Source organism: Apostichopus japonicus, chromosome 3 (assembly GCF_037975245.1).
Source record: "Apostichopus japonicus isolate 1M-3 chromosome 3, ASM3797524v1, whole genome shotgun sequence".
NCBI classification, from domain to species: domain Eukaryota; kingdom Metazoa; phylum Echinodermata; class Holothuroidea; order Aspidochirotida; family Stichopodidae; genus Apostichopus; species Apostichopus japonicus.
In genome coordinates, this window is record NC_092563.1 from 16,499,309 (window position 1) to 16,523,679 (window position 24,371).

At 36.9% G+C, this 24,371-nt stretch overlaps 1 protein-coding gene across 1 annotated transcript; it reads right to left on the reverse strand.

Annotated features, from left to right (window-relative positions):
- Positions 1-1,630: 1,630 nt before the first annotated feature.
- On the reverse strand, positions 1,631-20,695 carry LOC139965098 (targeting protein for Xklp2 homolog). The gene is made up of 17 exons (XM_071967335.1): positions 20,484-20,695; positions 19,969-20,058; positions 18,731-18,808; positions 18,220-18,288; positions 15,383-15,460; positions 13,181-13,249; positions 12,536-12,616; positions 11,475-11,586; positions 10,722-11,001; positions 9,669-9,861; positions 9,042-9,180; positions 8,453-8,615; positions 7,777-7,878; positions 6,940-7,116; positions 6,651-6,800; positions 6,014-6,128; positions 1,631-5,605 (listed from the first exon to the last, which is right to left on the reverse strand). The coding sequence occupies exons 1-17, from the start codon at positions 20,593-20,595 to the stop codon at positions 5,316-5,318; spliced, it is 2,298 nt and encodes a 765-aa protein (XP_071823436.1). The 5' UTR covers positions 20,596-20,695; the 3' UTR covers positions 1,631-5,315.
- Positions 20,696-24,371: the final 3,676 nt, after the last annotated feature.

Here is a 24,371-nt window from a genome sequence, read left to right on the forward strand (position 1 = left end):
AATAATTCACCTGTGAAATTAGAGGTCTAAAATTTCAATTTACGGGCTCCCCTGTTTCAGATGATATTACTGGCTGGTATAGGTGGTAAGAAGCGATAACACGAAAAACTTCACTACTCTTCTTTGCACCTCCCTGTATAGCTGACATGACACGTAGCCTACCTAACTGTCTGGTGTTGTTTACAAATTTGATACAGGTCAGTCCTTTGTACTGTATGCAACGTACCTGGACTAGTACACACATATACATGTATGAGATTCTCTTGATCGGCTGTCAGAGAGTGGTTGGATCAGACTACAAAGTGCAGACGCAATACCCATCACTACTTGGGCAAGCTCGTCACAATCACAGATATTTATATATTACTGTGGTCACAATTTAAACTGCATTTTGTGCTGTCTTTCGTCGCTATCAATCCTCAACCAAGGGACGCACATTAAATTGGAACTAGGTGGGGACGGCAGAATTTTAATTCTGGGCAAGGGACTGGTGATGACGTAACATCCTCATGATCATAAAATTACCGTCTGGATGTAACGGCACTGAGGTTGAGAGTGGGTGTCAAGTTGTTTGGTGTTCGTGTCCAGACATCATCTTGGGTGACTTTTCTTGAAATCTGACCTTTTCATCCAAGGTTCAGAGAAGAAGTCCCCCCACCTCAGAGTGGGGTGGGGGTGGGGCAGAAACTTACTCAAGGATATAAAGTCAACCCAGTGCACATTTTGAGAATATTTAGTCCAACTTGTACTTTCGACGATTCGAAACTTCTAGGATCAAGTTGAAATTAATATCAATAAGAAACGTCAACACTTCTGCATGTGCGGAGATGAAATAGTCGAAATTTGAGAGAAAAAGTTAGCCTTTCAGTATAACAAGTAGAAGTTACAAAATTATACATATATTGTCGAAGTTTCATGAAACATGTCAACATTTTTGGACAACAAAATTAAAAAATGATGGTATTTATCTGGTCAAAATTTGGAGAAACATGTCAAAACAGAAAATCGATAACAAAGTTAAGTTTTGGTGATGCAGCAGGCTGGGGAGGGGAGGCAGTGGGGGTCAAGCATGCATATATAAAGACAAGTTTACTCCCTCCAGTCATAAGCTTCCATTTTTTCCCAGAAAAATGATTTTTTTTTAGGGATGAATTTAGACATATAGTTTCAAGAGATCCTAGCCCATTTGCAAGTTATGTTTTGGTTAGGGTCCATACTCAGTTATGATTAGCTTGAATTGCTTGCTAAACGGTTGTTCAGTCTTCTCCAAATTTATATGGTAGGACCTGTTAAAAGATCGTCATTTTAAGGAGTGATTGTTAGACTGGTGTCATTCATCCTTTTTTATTGCCATGTCTGTTTGTATTTATGCCACAAATATAAATTGCATCTATTTTATAATACATCACTAGAATTTTCCTAATGCACATTGCCTCCTTTAAAACCTATATTTAGTATTCTTTACACTTCAGTCTCTGAAAAAGATCCTGCTAGGATCGAAACATCAGGCCTACTTACTTTTACACATTCTCTTTAGTGGATAAGCAGTTTACTAACAGTTTTGTTTCATTTAATTTTCTATTTCACTTCAACAGACAAAGTAAGAAAAATCACAAAACACGCACAAAAAGAAAAGTTTACTCACTTCTTTTTCAACTAATATTATAGTATGCACAACACAAGTTTAAAATTCAATTGATCACAAGTACAATTTTGAGATTTAAAAATACCTGTCATTTACTTAGCAAAGAAATTGTTAAAATCTGGTGAAGTCTTCACCTCAGTCCACTGATGAATGGAAAACTGTCCTTATCTATAAGAAGGAACCCATGAGCTTACAAAAAAACAAAAAATGTGAAAAAATGGCAAATAACTTCCTCAAATTGTGTCCTTCCTTCATTAAATCTTCAGTAATCAACGTTAAAAATCTAAGAAAATAGATAATAAACAGCTGATTTGTGACTGAAGTTCCCGTTCAATTCGTCAAATGCTCTCTCATAATAATTTAACAACATCAATGAACAAAGAGTAAATGATTTTATACATAATTTGTACATGCTTTACTAGTTGAAAGAGATAAGCCTATTCTCACCAGTTGTCTCAGTGAAACATTGTTGTACCTCCAAGGTTAAGAGTTAACACTGACTTTCAAAGCATTTTTTTCACAAAGATTCCAAGATTTCAAATAATATACACCTCTCCTGCGGAATCCATTTTGACAACCAAATTACTAAGAATTTTCATTGGCAATCATTTGAATTTGTTGCACTGAAAATGTTATGGGTTACTATGTCGTTGTCTATTAATGGTTTCATATACATACTGGCTCTATGTCCGTAACGGTACAGCTCTTATTCAGAACCCTGTAAGTGAGGTAAGCATCTTTGCAAAGTGATTGGGCTGGTTTAGTACCCATATATGGTCTCACATAGGACCACATAAAAGTACCCTACCCACTCTACCAGTTATCCAAGACTGAACATAAGCTACGACATCAGTGAGAAAGTTCTCAGATCACTGAAAAACATCCAACACTTTACCTGAGAAAGGAGGATAACTTAGTAGTAAATTTTAGGTTGTAACACTGCTATATACTCTACAAAATTGATTGTTACAGAGGATTCAAGACATATTGTAATTATAGGAGAACCTAAACCCAACCATAGCAACTATAACTGTGATGTACAATTCCATCACAAAGAAAGAAAACTCTAACCCCAATTGGAGATAAGTAATTTCATAGGTTTCCAATGTAATCAATGCGTGATTCAAACTGTTGACTTTCCTAGTGTATTTTTCTTTCCTCCGCATATTTTTTAATATAATGTGAGTAAACAGTTTTGACACTGAAAACAATGACGGATAGCACCATACATGAAATGAGATTTTTTTCTTTAACGCCATGGCTGGGAATCCTTCATCACCAACACTTGAGTACTCATTTAAACGAAATTCTCTGTAAACTACTAAAAGCATTTCTAGGGTATTGTTTCTAAAGGAAAAAAATTGCACAAGAACACAAAAAAATTGTTGTATGCATAAATGAAAGGTATAACTGAAGAAGTGGTCTCTCCTGATTGCTACAAAGAAAATTTTCATTTATGACCACAGAGTATAACTAAATTCATGTCTAAAACATTTGCATAGCAGGTTTATAATGATCCATTAAATTTTTGCTTAAATCATCAGATACAAAAAAGTAAGGGCTGATGTACAAATACTGTGATACATGCTGTATATGCATCAAGCTATTTGGCTGTTTTTGCATATCAATACCTAAATAAGCTATATCAAATAAGGTATTCCAAGGACCAGAAATTCAAGTGATTATAAATTGGTAATCAATCAATCAATCAAGTGGTAATCAATGATTACCAACAACAAAAGTACATGACAAGCTCAGTATACAAAAGTACTAACACCGAGCAATTCATACCATTTGTCAACAACCGACCAGTTTTTCTTGCACCTTAAACTGCTTTATTGATATTATTTCATAGAAGTCAGACTCAGGAGGGAGATCTGGGTATCTGGAAGTAGAATACTACAGGCAGCACAACCAAGTCAATGTAAGCAGTTGGCTTTTGATTGTCCCTGGTTGTGGTTTCCACAGGAAACACAACTAATCATATATAACTCAAAATACATAAATTTGCATTTTTTGGGGGAAATAATTGCAAACTAATCACTTGTTAAAAACTGGAGTATTATGTAAATACTGTATCATCAGGAGTAAATATCAATCTGTTTGAAATAGTCTGATGCTAGATGTGTTTCTTCGTTAACTTAATGTTTCAGCTGGAAGAATATGATTGATGCAAATGTACAGTTGAAGCACAAAGCATACAAACACACAGACATACTAATGCATTTTGAAATAGTTCCTTTTCATATTACAGATCTTTCGTTAAAAAGGTAAACAGAAACTTTTTGAAACTGAGAGAACGAAAGTTCTTTTAAAGTACAGCTGTAATGATCCATCTCTATGACGTTTTACTGTGGTCTAGTATATACCCCAACTATGTGATTTCATCGATGGTAAGGAACGGAAAGATTAATACCTGCGAAGGTCGGGAGTCAAGTCGCTTGAAGTAAGGAAAACTGACTTCGCACATGCGTGAAGTTTACTGTATAATTACGGTAAATATCATACGGGCACAGTGAACTACGAAAACAAATTTTACAATAGTATAGGAAAGTGGATTATCCACAACTGTTTTGCCATATATGAAAAAGAAGGAGTCTAAAAATAATCATATTTATTAACACCCTCTCAGTGTTAAGAAAAATACACTTATTTGGACTTTCTACAGGAAGAATGTCAAAGCCCTTGGCATCTTCCTTTTGTTTATGAAAAGAGTTTTAGAAAGAGCTTTTCAAGATAACAAAAAGATGGGGATATAAATACAAATGTCAAGTACTAACTAACTAACAAGATGAAATGTATATTTAATACATTCCATGACATCTGATATATTTATTGCCAAATTCATGGAAGTTTCACAGGCCTAAGAGTTATACAAGTTTTTTTTTTTTTTCTTGAGATTTCGCTGGTATGACAGCTACAATAATGTTCAAATTTTGGGTATTTTAATGTTTTGTTGTTGTGTTTTTGTCGAAGAAACCTTGCATTCCCTTTTCTACTACCTATTTAATTCAAAGGACTAGTATTATAGTATAACATACCACAGAAGGGTCACACTCATAACATCAACTGCGATGTCAACACGTTATTGTTTTGAACTATAGAAATCGATATTAATTTAGCCAAGAAATTCTCAATAAAGACTCTACTGAACGTATTTTACATTCATAAACAGGATAGGTTAAGCCGCAAATTTGATAACTGGTTTAATGCATTTCAGTTTTATCATCATATTTAATTGTCTCGTGAGCCCATCCTTGTCTACATTCCGGCTCGTGATTGGTTAAACCATCTGACAATACTTAAAACAAAATATCTACTTTGACAATTTCAGTTTCGATATTTTCAACTTTTTTAGGATGCCCTTGACCTCAAGGACCGCACCAACAGGATTCAATCCAATTGGCTAACCCAAACTATCTTTGTTTACAGTTTTATAAGTGGCTTCACACAGTAGAAATCAAGTACTTTTTCCAAAGAATTTGCAGCACCAGTCATCAAATATTTAAGGGCAATAAAACGTTAGATACCTCTCCTCTCCTTATTGCCAAGCATATTAAAGGCCGTCTCGTAACTGCAGTAGACGTGACGACCTCTACTTCAAAATAAAATAAACCCATCGTCCGTCCTCGCTTTCCAAGACTCACTAAATCCTTTAGCATCGATTGCTTCACATATCCATTTTGCTTCTCCTTCTGTCCGAGAACCTTGGAGACTCCGCCATGGTGAGAGGTTTATCGCTGGGCTGTACGCACACTCCTTTAAATCGGTGGATCGGCTGAGCCTTGTGTACTAATTCTGATCTCAGCTTAGCGATATTTTTCTGCTCCTCCTCCTCCTCTAATTGTCTCTGTTGCTCCAGTACTGCCATCTTCTGCGACTCCATCTCGTATCTCTTCCTATCGAAATCTTCTCGCTCCTCTGCCCGCCTCTCGGTGTTAAGCTGGAAGTCTGATATATCTGGAGGGGTGAACAAGGAATCTTGCCATGTTTCATATTCTTCAACTTGTACCAAGAGGAATTTAAAAAAAAAACTCAGTGAAAAACTTTTTCTTTTAATCTCCACGACTCAACAGAATATTTGTTCCCGTAAAAAGTATTCTCTCCCGTTAATCCTCAACTATTAATTTGTAAACACATTTCTTTCAACTGACCTGTGGGGAATATAAAATAGCTCCTAAACACACTTTGATTTCAAAATAATCCCCACACCATATTTGTTTGCCTTGCTAGTCACCCACAATGATGCTAACGAAATTTAAATCTTGTAATGTTAAATATGTTAGGCTGACCCAGGAGAATAAAAAATTTAACATTGAAAGATTGAGGTTGCTTGTAAATAAGTCTAAGTGATTGATTACAAGTTACCTGTGAGTGGTTTGTTGGTTTTGTCCGGCTTAAACGGTTCTTGGTAAAGGACGTTGGCCGGTCTGGCTCTGAACGAACTGCAACGTTTCTTCTGCTCCTGTAGTTCTTTCTCGAGCTGTCGGGAGAGACAAACATAGGCATCTATGATAAGATCCAAAAGTAAATCTTGTTACAGATTTGGGATCTAACATTTACCATGATTATTCTCAAAGTTTTGCCTCAGTCTTTAACAAACTGGTTTATTCTGATGGCCCTATTAAACATTAAATGATTAGGAGATCCTCAAAACGCCATGCAACTTTCCCTGAATCAAAGCTTTAGGAACTTGGCATTGTACGTACCCGATACAAAGTAAATTAAAGCAGATGACTGGAGTTGGGAGTTGAAATTGTTTTATTTTGCAATACTGAAACCATACTTTGTTCAGAGCTAAATCAAATCACGTTTCATCACTTGTAAAAAAGCAAGAGGTTGTGAAAAATGTTTACATTTGAAATGTTAACCTCGACTAGTAAGATAGTAAACTGCATATTTATGGGAGTTTATGTATCCGAATACCATAGAAAAATTGTAGTGTCAAAATCAAACTCAAAAAGAGCTGTTTGAATCAAAGCCTGATAATGTTTCCTGTACTTACTTCTTCAGCCCACTTTTCAGCCCTTTTAGCCCCATTGTTCTCCCCTTCCAGGTTAAAGGGTGCTGGCTTGGTCGTCGGTTTGGACTTCTTGACTGGGATACCGACTTGTTCCTTCTGATCTGGCAGAGGCTGAGCATGGAATATTCTGGCCTGAAAGAAGAAGATTAAAGAAAAACTCATAAAATTGATGAAGTAACTTGTTGCATTTTGTTTAGATTACTTCACTGCAAACCACATTGAACCTCACATATTGAGGGGAAAAAGTTTCAAGAAATGACTATTAACAGACCTCCTGTTCTTGTTTATATATTTCCTGTACTTTAGCCTCTTTCTTGGCCTGGGTCTCCCGATCTCTGTCGGCAAACGAGAAAGGTGCTGGAGTAGTCGTTTTATGATGAAGGTTTGGTTTGAACGGGACCCCGAGATGAGGCAATGGTCTGGCTTTTATCATATGATCAACTTCTTCCTGTAAGACAAACCAAACAAAAACAATTAAGTCTGTACTCCTTTAGCAGGGGTTCACGATCAAACTGTCCAGGAGGGGGATCCAAAGGGTTGGAACACAGGGCCAGATAAAATCCAAATGTGTCCTCAATATGCAGGGTAAGTCTGTAGGGTACAGTAGCCTGGAGGACTAAATGTCTGCATTACCTGATCCTTGCAAGGCTGTGGATGGATTACTTTTTTTTCCCCAAACAGGAAAAAAAATATGCGGTCCGGATTTGGCCCACTGGTGACTGTTTGAGACACCTGACCTTCATAGTGAGAGTCCAATTCAGCTGATTAATTAACTTTTCGTTTGGAACCAAAGTTCTCTTTCACTTGGTCTATTACAGGGTTGCCAGCAGTCAAGAAAAACAACACTGTTGTTACCGGAACAGTTCAGGGAATATTTTATTGTTAAATAAATAAAATGAATGATAAAATGAATACAATTTTGTGTAGCATTTTTTAGGGCTCTGCATATTTTCTCTCATTTGAAGCTGTAGTTCCTGTGTATAAAACGTTATACATCTTTACACCTGTACAGCAACTTGACCCATTTGTATAGCATTTTGTAATGAGACACTGGAGAAATTATTCCCTGCAATTGGTGTTTCTGATTTATTCTAGAAATAACCCTTACCTCCTTAGGTGGTTCTGGTTCCTTAGGCCTGATGCGGTTTTTCAAGGCAAACGCCGGAGATTTGGGGCACGTCACTGGGATCTGTTTAGCCTTTCCGACTCCCTGTAACGCAGAGGAAAATGGGGACAAAATGATGAAGACTTAATATCAGTTCTAAAACGTGCTAATAAAATTGCTTAACCTTGGCATGGCTAACTGCAAATCTTTACGAAATAAAAAGGAAATGTGGTTCATAAGCACTTAAATGATTGACTAGTGAATTGTTTTAACATTAGAGAGTTTGTGTGAATCCAAGGTTAATTCATCCGGTTTTATATTCAAATGAAATATTTAGAGATCTAAGAGACAAAAGATATCTCCAAGAGTAATTCTCCAAATCATAATCTTCATATTTGTAGAAAAAGGTGTTCTAATCAGTTTGAGTAAATACTCCACATTTAGGTTTGACAAAGGTAATGCAGAATTGAAAAAGTTTGAAACTTAAATGTTTTCCAAGCTTAAATGCTGTCACTTTTCTGACCCAAAAATTTTGTATATAAAAAATAAACGGTAACTAAATTCGTTACAAGTGACTCACAGACTTCTTAAAACGATCCTTTTACCTTCAAATTGATCTATCAAAGTTTTGAAAGGATAACTACGGTAGGTACTTTGAGCAGTGTTTTGTTCAACTTACAGTTACTCCTTCCAGCATTTTAGCTGGGATTGGTCTAGCATGGAACTCAAACTTCTCCTCCTGTTCCTCCTTCGAGTCTTTCGAACTCGAGGAACGCATCGATGTGTTCGACGAGGATGTACTATAGATCCTGCTGTCAACTGGGTTTGCTTTGAATTTGTATCTGCGGGAAGAAGTGAAATCCACAGTCGAGGTTAAGAAAACTAAAAAAATTGGGGAAACAACCGTTAACACTTCAGACTTTATATCCTTTTATTGGCTACAGAAGCAAATTTTTGAAGAAAAAAAAAACACAAATTTCCTTTCATCCTGCTTTGTCAAAGCCTAGATGAAGCTAGAATGGGAAGGTTTCATTTCGAGTACTGAAAGTGCTTAACCCCACCCACCCCTCCCCCTGGAAAAAATAAAGGCAATAACAATGTTGGATTAATATATTATCATGAATTCTGAAGGGTCTCTTAGGGTGATCACAATTGTGCAATATTATTTTTGAGTATCACTTGTATTTTGTCATTTATAAATTATGTCCACATATTGGCAGCCAAACAGTTTCTTTTTTATCTCATTTTTGCAATACAGTCGTATTTACTTTTTAATTTCTTCCAGTTCTTTCTCTTCCTGTTCTGCGGCACTAATTACAGTGATCGGCCTCTTCCTTCCTAGGGTCGTTAGAGCTGGACTATGTGGAATGGTGAGTCCTAATTTATGTGACTTGGGAGGACACGGTCCTGGAATTGAAGAAAAACATGGATTATTAGAGTTTACAATCACTGTAATATCTAAACCATGCTTATAGATGCACTGCTACTATGGAAACATAAAAATATGCAGGTTATGTAAAGTGATTCAAAAGTGGAGAAAAGAAAGACATTTGGAGATAATCATATAAACAAATTAGTTAACTTCAGGAACCACCAATACTTGGAATCATGTATCGCAAGATAACAAAACCCTGATTGTGAACTACTTACATTAACACTAAAGGAAAAAAATAATTTCCAATTCCTTTGCTCCTTTGAAGTTTTAAAATAAGTACATTCCTTCCAGGCTGATCTACAAATTTTTGTTCTCGAATTTATCAAATCTCTCCAAAGAAACTAACCCTAGAGAGCACCATGTATGCCAGTGTAGATCATTTAACACACTCAGAAGAATACAGAAAAAATATATCAATTTGAAAAAAAGAATACAAAGAAAAAGTATGACAGTAATTAACCTTTATTCTGTTCATTAATAGGTTTACTGTGGAATCTATCTGGTGTCTTGTTCTGGAACTCCCTTAGCTGTAATGCGACTGTTTTCACTGCTTTGACAGGTGGACCCTGAGCGTGAGTATCTGTCACCCTCTTGCGAGTCGCAGTCAATAGTGGAGCCTTGATGACTGGTCGTCTTGTAGCCTTCGATCTTTTCTATAATACATAAAAGCGGACGAGAAAGGCAGAATAAGCTTTGCTTTGATGACCTTGCATAGTGGCATCATTGTGATAATTGGAACAAAGAAATAAATAACGATGACAGTTAACCTTGCATCACTGTTCGTAGTAAGTACTAGGAACTGCTCACGAAAGTATTACTATGACAACTAGCCAAGTATAATTGTTAGTAGTAAGTACTAGGAACTACTGTTTGAATTAACAACTCAGGATAATGTTACCACGAGAACTATCCTTGTATAGCCTTTCCCGATAACATCCTCAAGACAAGAATACAAATATCAATAAAATGTCAGTTAACAACAAGGATAAAGATATTGAAATAAATCCGTGCCCTTGATATACAACAATTCTTCTAATTAAATTTAAGAACAATTTTTTTACTACTCTGCTTATGAATAAATATGATGGCAACTTCAGATTTGGACCGGTTGAAGAGACAACCAGGACCCCTGATAGAAGATGGACACCAAAGTTGCTGATATGCTTTGAAATTAATCAATTTTCAAGTCCTGTGCATCTTCTTTGAGGGTCTTTTGATATATCACGTGGCCTTTCTGTACTGCAGTATTCAAATAATCTAACACAACAATTACCATTGGTGTCTGTTTTATTCTTATTATAGTATGAATTAAAGAATAAACCAAAGTTGAATTTATACAAGTACAGTTAAATTTTATTTTAGCAGTATTGTAACATACTGAAAACACAAGATTTAACATTACAGACAAATCACATTGTTATTGCATTAACAGAAGTTCATGAAACAGCAGAGTTCTCCTCCTAGGAAAAAAAAAACAAGAAATAAGGAAAGTAAGAACAAGATGATCCCTCACCCTCGCCTTTCTTTGTTTCTCTAGCTCCTCTTTTTCCCTTTCCTGCTCCTTTGTGAATTTCAGCCTATTGTCTGTTTTGAATCTAAATTCGTGGGGCTTTGTCGGGGGCTGGATCGACTTGGTAGGGGTGTAGCTCCTGGAGGCGCGGACCATCTGCAAGGAATGCTGGGACATCTGTCTGGACTTTTCCAAAGCTTTCTTAGCCTCCTCGATCCTCTCCAACTCCATCTGTTCCGTCGTTTTCAGGTTCGAACCGTTCACGAGAGACTTGTGTGCCACACTGCCGTGAGAAAATTGATCGATTCCAGGGAATAACAAGTGAACAGCTATCATTTGAAAACAGAGGAATGATCAAGACACATGTATGGGTGTATGTATTCTAAGTCCTCCTGCAAGCAGGAACTCGCGAAGAAGCCACCATTGGCTTATCAGAGCCGCAAGCTGACCAAAGTCAGGCTCTTAGATTCAAATTTACCGTCCATGAAACTCAAATGGGGAAAGAAAGTAGCTGCTTGCAACCTAAGCTAGCACTAATCAAAGTGACATGACCGAAGTTGCTCAAGATATTAAGGCAAGACAACAGTATTGAATGTTGAAGGATATGGAATATGTAAAATCCTGAACTGGTTGGCATGTTGTTGCGTTTGTAGAGAATTAGAGATCTAGGTGAGTTAAGATTTAAAATTTAGAATGACCAGAGGATTTCAGTGACTTTGTTTCCACCATTTCCAGCTATAATATAGTTTTACTTACTTTCCACTTGAGGCTTTAGCCGATGTACCATCGTTATAATGAACAGTGACTGGATGTTTGACATGGTCCCAGGACGTAACCAAGTTACTCGGCTTACGTTTCCTCATAGATCCTGTAAAGCAAAAGACAAGAGAAAAAATTTGACGTTCCAGTGGATGATTTGGGTATATTTTTGCTACTTTCTTTAATCATTCTTCCATTTTTTTTAAATTTTCATATGAAGCACTAACTTGTGACGGATGATAAGGTTCCTTACCAAAACAGTAAAGAATAACTTTTTCAGAGGATCTTAGGAATTGATATTCTCAGTGCTGCTTTTGAAAAGTTGTGCCATTTGTGCGAACAATTATGACAAAATGTAATCATGCTGTGAAATACGCACAGAGCTCAGTTGTAAAAGTGTCTCAGAAAATAAAATGTTTTGAAGGCTTCAGACAGCTGCTCCAAGACTGACCTTCAATTACTAGAATTCACCAAAATATTGGTTACTATTAATCAAAACAATTTTACAATTGATGACACTATGACATCATTTTTTTATATTATTTATGAGTAATTATTGATTCCATTCCATTCTTTAAAATTTCATTGTCGGGACAGTCTTTCATACAAACTATAAAAAAAAAAGGCCAGAAAGAAAAACAACAGACATCTCAATAAAAGTGAGACTTTTCTCTGGATTATTTAAAATGTACAGTAAGTTAAATCAATGCAATATACTGCTCTTCTTTAGAAATGTTTTCAATTTTTGAATGAAAGAATAATGTATAAACTTACAAAGGAATGAAATAACGTTTTTGGTACATGTACACAGTTTTCCTGAGGAAGGGGATAAGGGTAAGGTATAGATTGATCCATCCACACCCCCCTCCCCCCCACAAACCCTTCCATTGGAAACATGGCGACTATAAGACATGACTGGTGATACATGATTCTAGTGCAAATGGTCAGGAACTGTTAAATCATGACAGTTCGGGCTTTCAAACTTTCCTACAGTACCAACAATCAAAGTAAATTAAGACACTTGTCTTTTTTATTGAATTATTATTCAAATGTCTTACTTCTCAACGTCTTTGCAGGTGTTGGCTGTTTCTTCTTAGCGGGCTTACAGTCGGCTGCACTCTCCTCACTAGTTTCATGTTCTGATATCAAATTAATTTAATAACATGAGAAAGAAAATACAGAGCATAGATTATGACAACCATCGTACACACAAACAAAGAGAAAGACACACATTTTATGCCACAAAAAATTCAGCATTGCAAAAGGTAAGTGAATTTCAGTGATTACAAGCTATCATGCATAGCTATTGCAAAAAAAGAAAATGAATAATGAATATGAAAGACTGAATAGTAAGACCTCAATCTAAATACGAGCATCACGAATGTACGGCTTACATTATTGTCAACAAGTGTTTGGTGTACAAATAGGTGCATAACCTTTTTGTCCTACATATGATTCAATAGCTACTAGCTAAAACCTTGCTTGAGAAAATGTTCAAGTGGCAAGTTAAGAGCCTCAGGACTTGTTGAAAGTCATCTATAGCAGAACTTTTCAGGTCCAAGATATATCATGATACATAGCTTGCTGGTACATGGTGTGATACAAAGTTTGAACCAATTTGGACAAATTTGGTGAAAAATACATCATTCTTGAGGGATTTGTAAGGCAGAATAGAAGGAGCAGTAAAGTTCCGCATTGCATACCTGATTTGGTTTGGTTCTCATTCCCAGGTTTTACATTTGATGCTAGTTCTTCACCAGAAATCTCAGGTTCTAAAAGATTAAATGAAGTTAGACACTTATTATGTACACTCTTGCTTAAGAATTGCTGCACTTAAATTTTCCTTTTTAATTCCTCTGAAGGTCCATCTATTAGTTCAAATAAGTTTCCATGTTCCGGGGGGGGGGGGGGGGGTTGGAAATAAGACCAGCAATAGCAATTTACAACAAAAAAACAATTCTTCTGTGGGCTCCAGGAATTGAAGTTCTAGAAATATTTCACGATAGCTACATTTTATTTTATTTCACATTCCCTTAAGGTGCATGTTATCATTCCATTCCTATTCATGTGAAATGAAATAAATGATCCTGGTACTTGGCTGCAGATGGGCAATTTTTTTTCAAAAGACACCAGGACACATTTAGTCCAGTTTCATTAAATTTAAAGCTGTGTCCTAAAAAAAACACAAATTTCAACATTGATGAAGATTAACTCTATCACAGTGAAACAACACTGTTTGTTAAACCTGCACACAAAATCAGAATAAACTGATGAATCCACCATTCAAGTGTATCTCAATAAAATAACACAAAAAAAATTTCAACATTGATGAAGATTAACTCTATCATAGTGAAACAACACTGTTTGTTAAACCTGCACACAAAGTCAGAATAAACTGATGAATCCACCATTCAAGTGTATCTCAATACAATAACACAAAAAAAATTTCAACATTGATGAAGATTAACTCTCTCACAGTGAAACAACACTGTTTGTTAAACCTGCACACAAAGTCAGAATAAACTGATGAATCCACCATTCAAGTGTATCTCAATACAATAACACAAAAAAAATTTCAACATTGATGAAGATTAACTCTCTCACAGTGAAACAACACTGTTTGTTAAACCTGCACACAAAGTCAGAATAAACTGATGAATCCAGCATTCAAGTGTATCTCAATACAATAACACAAAAAAAATTTCAACATTGATGAAGATTAACTCTATCATAGTGAAACAACACTGTTTGTTAAACCTGCACACAAAGTCAGAATAAACTGATGAATCCAGCATTCAAGTGTATCTCAATACAATAACACAAAAAAAATTTCAACATTGATGAAGATTAACTCTATCATAGTGAAACAACACTGTTTGTTAAACCTGCACACAAAGTCAGAATAAACTGATGAATCCAGCATTCAAGTGTATCTCAATACAATAACACAAAAAAATTTCAACATTGATGAAGATTAACTCTATCATAGTGAAACAACACTGTTTGTTAAACCTGCACACAAAGTCAGAATAAACTGATGAATCCAGCATTCAAGTGTATCTCAATACAATAACACAAAAAAAATTTCAACATTGATGAAGATTAACTCTATCATAGTGAAACAACACTGTTTGTTAAACCTGCACACAAAGTCAGAATAAACTGATGAATCCAGCATTCAAGTGTATCTCAATACAATAACACAAAAAATTTCAACATTGATGAAGATTAACTCATATCATAGTGAAACAACACTGTTTGTTAAACCTGCACACAAAGTCAGAATAAACTGATGAATCCACCATTCAAGTGTATCTCAATACAATAACACAAAAAAAATTTCAACATTGATGAAGATTAACTCTATCATAGTGAAACAACACTGTTTGTTAAACCTGCACACAAAGTCAGAATAAACTGATGAATCCAGCATTCAAGTGTATCTCAATACAATAACACAAAAAATTTCAACATTGATGAAGATTAACTCTATCATAGTGAAACAACACTGTTTGTTAAACCTGCACACAAAGTCAGAATAAACTGATGAATCCAGCATTCAAGTGTATCTCAATACAATAACACAAAAAAAATTTCAACATTGATGAAGATTAACTCTATCATAGTGAAACAACACTGTTTGTTAAACCTGCACACAAAGTCAGAATAAACTGATGAATCCAGCATTCAAGTGTATCTCAATACAATAACACAAAAAATTTCAACATTGATGAAGATTAACTCATATCATAGTGAAACAACACTGTTTGTAAACCTCCACACAAGTCAGTCAGAATAAACTGATGAATCCACCAGAATTGTAACGTCCACATCAGCAGAATTCAAGAAACACATACATGTACAGTGATGTAAGCAGCAAACTTGTTTAGAATCCTCATACTGACCTTGTGTCACTTCTGTCATCGCTTCTGAATCTTTAGATGGAGCTGGACGTACCTCTTCCTCTGAAGTGTCCCTCTCTTCTGTCAAGTTCAAAAGAGGCAAATTAAAAGATACCGTGAGCCAGAAAATTTAAAGTAGAGCTGATATGTCTTGGTAGCACAGAAAGAAAAAAAAAATATATATATTAAGGCAATTTAAAAATCACTTTCCAGCAAGTGGATATATTGCTGGAGTTTAGGGATGCACCGGATAGTGCATGAAATCCGGCCGGATAAAATCCGACCGGAACCGGATTTTTTCATTACACAAAAGAAAATCATTAATAAGAAGTAGAAGTATGAAACAAGAAGCAAATCTTAGGTGAGGTATATGCATATTATACAGAAGGTGAAATTAAGACCCCATTTATGAGATTCAATGACTAGAAGTGGTGTAATCTACATATTTTAATAAAATAACTACAATATAATTGTTGACAAGCTTGATACAGTACAGTATGTAAATTTGTTTGCTGGAAAAAATACTGCATACTACCTATGAAGTTTGTTTTAAAACGGGAAGCTACATTTCACAAATCTCATACTTTATACTGAATAAAAAGATTATTTAATTGTTGTAATAACACTACTATCTGGATTTGGAATTGTCTTTTATTATTATTCATTATTTGGTAACAAATTTTTACACTGCAATATTATCTGTAAAATAAATAATAAATAATATTTATAAATAAAATAATATTTATAAATAAAATAAATAATAAAAATAAATAATAAATAATAAATAATATTTTTCCAGAAGTGGAAGAAACTTCTTATCTATCTTTCATCTATTCTTTAAAATGGAATTGAATGTTCATTAGAACACTTAATGATTTAGGTTTTTCATGAACTTTTAGGAACTTTCATGGGGACAAGAGATATCCAAGAGAATGCCAACAATAATGGGAAAGTAAAGATTCAATGGAACAGTATTTTGACTGATAAGTATATGAATGGTCTATTTTAACTGTACAATATTAAACTGATGAAGGCTGCAAGAAATGATTTCACTGCAAACTGTATTTGTTGTATATAGCTTCATATTATAACAGTGGTTGTATTATTTTGGTTGACCTTTAGAAACACTGCCAGGTCAGACAATTGAGAAAATTAAATTAAACATGTTAAACCTAATTTTTCCTTACGTTGAATGTTTTTATTAATTTTTGGAAATAGTTTACATTGATTTTTGGTTCCTTGCTTTAGCAAAAGGAACCTATGCAGTCAGGTTGGCGTATGTGTGTGTGTGTGTCTGTGACACTTGCTTGGGTACGCTCTATCTCAATAAGGGAATGTTGGATTGAGGCCAAACTTGGACTATAGATCCGCCATATGGAGAAGGTGTGCCCTATTGTTTTTGGTGCCCACAAAGGTCACCAAAGGTCAGTTATGGTCCAAAAACCGAAAATATTAAAACTGCAATAACTCCCAGTGCCAATGTGCGACAAGGTTGATATTTTGGGACAAGTTGTGAACTGGTTAGGGGAACATTTTCAAACTTAACGGTGATGTGATCCGAGGTCACCAAAGGTCAATTAATGATAAAAAACTAGTTTTTTGGCGATAACTTGAGAACGAATTGTCCGTTTGGGTTGGGAGTTGCTTCAATGTCATCCAATCGTCGACCCGCATCTTGGTGACCTTTGACCTCAATTTGACCTCTGGTGACCTTTACGTGTTTTGGGGATTTTTACAGTTTCGATGTTATTTTCAGATGTCAAAGGTACCTTCTGATCATAAATGTCAATAGGTTGACCCCCGTGTGACCTTCGAATGCGAAGTTATACAAGGTCAAAGTTAAATTTCAGACATTTTGTGCAATAACTCCCAGTTCCAAGGTGTGTCACGGTTGATATTTTGGGACAAGTTGCAAATGGTATAGGGGAATATTTTCAAACTTAACGGTCATGTGATCCGAGGTCACCAATGGTCAATTAATGATGAAAAACTAGTTTTTTGGCGATAACTTGAGAACAAATTGTATGTTACGGTTGGAAATTGCTTCAGTGTAATCCAATTGTCAACCTGCATCTGGGTGACCTTTGACCTCAATTTGACCTCTGGTGACCTTTACTTGTTTGGGGAATTTTACAGTTTCGATGCTATATTTAGATGTCAAAGGTACCTTCTCATCATTAATGTCAATAGGTTGACCCCCGTGGGACCTTCGTTTGCAAAGTTATTAATGTTAAAAATTAATTAATGTTAAAAAACTAGTATTTTGGGGGGGGGGGGGGGGAAATGGGCAAAGAAGAAATATTTTATGTTGACCTGCTTGTAGGTGACCTTATATCTCTTACATTTTCGACGCCATGTTCAGATCTCAAAAGTGCATTTTGATCATAATCCAATCACAATTTGTGATCACAAAAGTGTTGGCTATAGTGTTGGTTACTTTATAGGTACATGTAGGAACACAATTACTAGGACTATTTGAGCCCAATCTTGCTTGATAATATTATGTGTATTGTCATATACCCCAAGCAAGGAACCACAGTGCCCTTGGGCTCTTGTTGTTAATACCAACACCTTTTTAAGGAATAATTCAGGCCAGATTTTGAAAAAGATCCGGCCGGATTTTGAAAAATATCCGGCCGGAACCGGATAATTCCTCACTATCCGGCCGATTAGTCTGGCCGGACCGGATATCCGGTGCATCCCTACTGGAGTTACTTTGAGCTATGACAGAATTCAGGCTTGTCATGATTCGTGGAAGTTGACTCAAATCCTCCTCCCTTCCTGTCCAGCAGGAATGAAATCAAAGCTCCTCTACCTTGACAGGAAGATAGATTACTTACCTTGCCTTACTGGTGCCACTGTGGTTGGTGAAACTGGATGTCCTCCATCCTCTACAGTGTCTGCTTCTTCTGTCACGTCAAGAGAATAATGGTCAAATAAAGGATGATTGTCAATATCTTATCTCTAAGTATTGCATCCATGGACTATTTTAGTGTTTTTGCATTGCATGGCATAGCACTTTTATGTTATGAGCATAAATGATAAATATTTTTACAATTGCTTGAATGTGACAACTAGAAAAATGTTCAATGGATGGAAAATCATTGTGATATTAACATCTTACTATAATCTAACAAAACGGCAGGGAATAGTTCCGTATTTATACTGTACAATATTACCCACTAGGACAACACTACAAATAATGTATAACATTATGGGCATGACACACCCTCCTAAAACTTAAGCTTGGCTTCTGAAGGCGATTCCAACCTTTATTCTGGCACTAAAATGTGATGAAACACAACCTACTGTGCCAGTTGAGCTGTTTTCAATGTACAATGGATTTCTTACCTTTCCTTTCTGGTACAATTGCATCGGAGTCACTTGATGAAACTGGATGTTCATCTTCCTGTGTAGTGTCCCCTTCATCTGTAATGGACAATTTTTTTTACATAAAGCTGATTAACAAAAAAATCATTTTCATTTCTTACCTCACCTACAGTACTTGTAGGGCATGTTTCAGTGTTTATTTGTCATAAAGCACTTGTGATAATGTGACTGACAGTTTGTTGCTCTCCGTATTTGATGATAAATACCGTTTGGAGTATCTTGGAGCACTATAAACAAACTGCCAATTTAGCGTTTAGTGTGTTGCATTGATTCACTCTCAAACTCGTCAGTATGCCTTGATGTACAGTACCAGTCCTGTGGGGACTCTGCTGCAACATGAACGGATTGTAGCAAGCTTATTCAGCACAATATGCAGCTTTATGCATTGATAGTACAAAGATGCTTGTAAATGTTAGTTGCTGCAATCTACTCTTTTATAAATGATTGTACAGAACAATTAATACAGAACAAATAAGATGGTAAAAGACATGCAACATGTTAGGTAATAGAAATAGTTGTCTCCATTTAGTGTATATATATAGTGCATTTATAAATAGACATTGAATGTCTATATAGGTAGACTGAACAAGTTGAGAGCCAAGAATTTGAGTACACTTAACAGTTGCTCTGTTCACAGAAATGATACTTGAACCAGTTTCATGTGAATTATCGAGACAGACACTGTGATGGCAGTGATATTCTGACCATGATCCGTTAATATCCCTACAGGTATTGTACCTCTTGCCTACAACTGAATGGGCAAATTGCTATACACATACTGCAAAGATGTGTAGCAGTTTCCTATATATAGGAGCCATGGTATTTTATAAGAGAGGGGCTCAGAACCTTCAAAACTGCCACACAAACTTTGAGCACTAAACTGATTCCCTGTAATACTGATGATAATATAAACCCATGAGTAGATTCATGCCATTGAAGCTGACATTGCATGATCTACATTCGCTAGCCTAGATCTACAGTCTTAGATATTCACCTCTTGAATACATAGGCCTAGTATGTGTACTTCAAATTTAAGTCTGTCACAGTGCTCACTAATTAATGCAAAATGATGACATATTCTGTGCTCTTGATTAAATTTCAAATGGTAACTCTGTGATGAGACTAACAAATTTGCAACTTGAACCAGCTCCACTATACAGTAAGACTAAGTAAGGCTAGTGCTTTTTTTTTGCTTTTACCTGTGGCAGACCACTTCAATGCCCTTGTGTCCGTTGCTGCACCAGAATCTGTGAAGAAGTTAACCTGTTCGTCGTCTTCGTCATGATTTTCTGTGGAAGAAGAACAATCTATCAATGCACTTTACTGTAGATGGAAAGATCTCATATGGATGCATGTATCAAAAAACAAATGAAACTAGACCTAGGCATAGCCTATGTGCAATTAAAACCTTTCAAATTCCTCCTTAAGTTAGAATATAGGCTAGTTACCATTGATAATGATATGCATAACTGTTGTTAAAGCCTAGCTTGTAGCTAGGATAGGTCTATGTGAATAGATATCCTTACTCTAGACCTAACAACGTTTTGCCTGCAATTAGACTTAGCCTAACAACTTAGACCGTCTACTTAGTTTAGGCCAGCAATATTCATTTGTAGGATTAAATGTTGGTTAGGCCTACGCTAGGCTTTAGCATACCCACTGCTGTCACTGTCAGGCCTATCAAAACGTTAAGAACGTGAAAATAAAATCATACCAAACCATTCGTCAGCGTTATCGTCATCGCCAAGATCGGCAAAATCTACAAACTGTGGACAATCAAATTCATATTTGCTGTCATCTGGTTTACTTTGTGGGTTTTCTTCCATATTTGTAGTAAACTTACGGTATATTTCTGTCAGTATAAAAAAACGTTTATCACGAACACACAATTTGTTTAGAAACACTGTTGTTCAATTTTCACCGCTTCAAGATTTAAACCAAATTAACCAATCACATATCTTGATTTAGGCAATGTGATCATATCGACATGTAATAGAGGGGGTACTTTATATTTGCTTTTGTTGATATACCACTCGCTGCTCACAATTACACACATGATGCTTCTTGTTGGATTTGTACAACGTGAATCGAACTGTGTGCATAGTTATACTGCCCAGGCTCAATCTTGTGGTGACTTTTCTAAAATGTACACACGTTGCGTGTTCATCTATACCCAGGCGCGTAGCCAAGGGGGGGGGGGGGGGCGAAGGGGGCGACCGCCCCCCTTGAGCATATTTAAAAAAAAAATTTTAATGCTTTTATGATATCGCTAGTATTTTCAAAAGAGAAAATGCTAAGATGCAACTTACAAGGCCTGGGAAGTGCCATTTCCAGCGATCTGGGAGGCATTTTCAGCCAAAATTTTCTTGTACGCTTCGCGCCAGCTTATGGTGGCGCTATGCTTAGATAGTTTGCAATGACGAATCTACAGTTTCGCCCCTCCCTTGGCAAATTCCTGGCTACGCGCCTGTCTTTACCTGTTTATACATCTTTTTGCAAATCATATATACTTGTAGCCAGGGCTATAGGGCCCGATTTCAGAATTTCGGAATCGAGTCTTTTCCCCCCTATCGACTCAAACTCGGATTAGGTTTTGGGTTGTCTTGCATTCGGACTTGCCTCGGATTCAGGGTCTATCATGAACTCGGCAGTGAAATTCAGGCGCTTATGCAGCGGGAACTCTCACCTTTCCAACTTCACACAAAAATTCAAAAGTAGGAAAAAGCCTTTTAAACCAAATTATGAGCCTGATCAAGGCTAAGAATGCACTACTTGACGTCTTATTTTGTGTGTATATGTATGGGGGGGGGGGGGGGTATAGAACCCCAGACGTACTCGGTCCTACGTGGGAATCGGTGTCAACACATGTTCATGTACCAGGCTAGATGATTCTTACACCGTAACTACTGCGCGGCGATTGAGAAATGTTTTCACTTATTAAACTAGATCAATAGAGTGGGTTATTGTAAGGACGGTGCATGGTAACTGTATCAACACCATTATGGAGCTATGTCCGTAATAGATCCATGAACAACACTAAGCCTCCCTTTCCAATATCTCCAGCCTCACGAGCCATGTCATCCTGGTGACACATATAGAGTTTTCATACAGTAACCAGTTTTCCATCTGAGTGGAAGGACCGGATTCTAGGGCGCGGGTAGGGATCGTGGCTGAAAGGTTAGAAATGATATGCCTGATAAAAGCAAGGCTTTTCTGTTTGACAAAACATTGACAATATTCCGTAGTATGCTTAAAGCTATAGGTGTAATACGTAAATACCAGTGTCTCATCGTCACTGACCTTTGCCCCGTATCTAACCCTCATTCCGAGCATGGAACAGCTCATCATAATTTTCCGACCGGGGTCTTTCCCGCTGCCGGCGGTGCGTCCCATGTTTGTGTTTCCGGTATGGTATTTTCCATTGTTGGGTGTTGTGTTCCTGCTGTGCCAGCCCATGTTGTTTACAAGAAGTTTATATAATGTTAAATTAATATTGACGAGAGAGGTATTATTAGCATAACAATTTGAAATGGACCGAGCAGCTGACTTTACTTTGCCTGTAGCTCAACGCAGGGGATAGGAGCCGGGGGGCACGTGCCCCCCACTTTTTTTCCGAAATAGCAAATGAGCCCTACTTGTTATACTTGTCGTGTGTATGCGTCATATCGGGTAGACGAATCCTATTGATTCTGGTGGAGGTCAAAGGTCATCCGAGCTAGGTCAAACAATGAAAACCGTGTAAACTAGTATATATTTCAAAAAGAGGAATCATGGATATTTGTCCTTTTATGCATGTAGATACGTCAAATAGAGAAAACGAAGCATAGCATTTGGTGGAGGTCATCTGAGGTCACCAGACTAATTCAAACGCTGAAAACCTTGTAAACAGGATAATTCAAGATAGGAGGCATGGGTACTTCTCATATTTATCAAGTGGATGCATTGAATTGAATATAACTAACTAGTTCTTGGTGGTCAGAGTTAATCTGGGTCAACAGCGGTCAAATCTGAAATCCTATTAAAATGTTTATCTCCTTGTAGAAATCATGGATACTTCTCATACATAGTATATGGATTTGCCATATTGAGTACAAGAATCCTGTTCTTGGTGTAGGTCAAAGTTCATTTGAGGTCACCAGAGGTCAAACTCTGGAAACCTTTAAATATGATATGGATATTTCTGATACTTGGTGTTTGGATGCATCACATTGAGTACAAGACCCCTATTGTTTTTGGTGGAGGTGTGAATTGCCACATACAGTAGACTGACCTGTGCATATCATGCCAGTGAAAAAACAAAACGAAAAAAAGCGTAACAAATGAAAAATTACCTTGGACTAGGTGTTGATATGCTCAAGTTTGTGTTTGTAGAGTATATTACATAAGTATAGATCGTTACGCACAATAAGGTCTGTTAAGAATTCACCATTAGTGTTAGTATTGCCAGTGGTGTATTTTCCAATATGTTTAGGAAAGAAAGGAAGCAATAAACCATGCGCAAGATCGTAATACATGGCGGAGGTAAATCACTGAGCATGTCGGATAGACGAGATTCAACTTACTAGTACTACTACTACTAAACGATTTTCCAAAAAAGAGAAACAGCGTTGTTTTACGTGGTGGGTTTAAGAGCGTAGAGCTGTACAGTGCAACGCACACTCCTCGAACAGCGCAGCTGCAGCGTGTATTAACTATACACACTACGCAGATAAGCGTACGTAGCAGGGTGACAAGCGACAAATGGCGAAAAACGCTAAATTTGCCAAAAATAAAACCCTAGAAAAATAGATGTCAGTTTTCACTAACTTTTGTAGTTCCAAAATCATTCGAAGAACTTATTCATATCAGTGGCGTAGGAAGGTACTTTTGAGTTGGGGGGGGGGGGGCTGAAGACTGATGGCCGGCCTGGGGGAGGTGTCTAAGGGGAAATTTTGGAATTTTTTTTGCATTTCCAGGTGGCCTCAGATGCAATTTGGTGCAATATAGCACCCTTCAACACCTACTCCATTTTGTAAATAATTTTGCATTTTCACCTGGCCTTAGATGCAATTTGGTGCTCCAAATGAGATATTTTTCTCATTTGGAAATGAAAAAGGGGTTTTCGGACTTGCGAAGCGGGGGGGGGGGGGGGAATGATACTTCCGGCCCATATTTTTCACTGGGGGGCTGGCGCCCCAGCCCCCCGGTTCCTACGCCCTTGATTCATACAGTGCTGCCAAGTCACCCGCTTTGGGCGGGTGTCACCCGCATTTTCGGGTCGTCTCCCGCTCACCCGCCCACCTGTCCGAATCTCCCGCATTTTCCAAAAAACTCCCGCATTTTTGAAGAATCTCCCGCATTGTGGGCCCACAGAGTTTTTCCTGTGAAAGTGTATCATTGCTAGCGTGAAATTCATTTCATCACACCAAAATGCGAATTATCTCAGAACCGCCAGGATCGGAACTTACTCAAAGCCGATCGTGCTAAATATGCCCGTCTGAAAGCAACGTTACCTATACGATTGAGACAGTATAGATTCAGCTTAGATGACCCGGGAAGTGATGTTTCCGGCCATCTGAGGGGCCGTAAGATCCCAAAATTTTCTTGTACGCTTCGCGCCAAC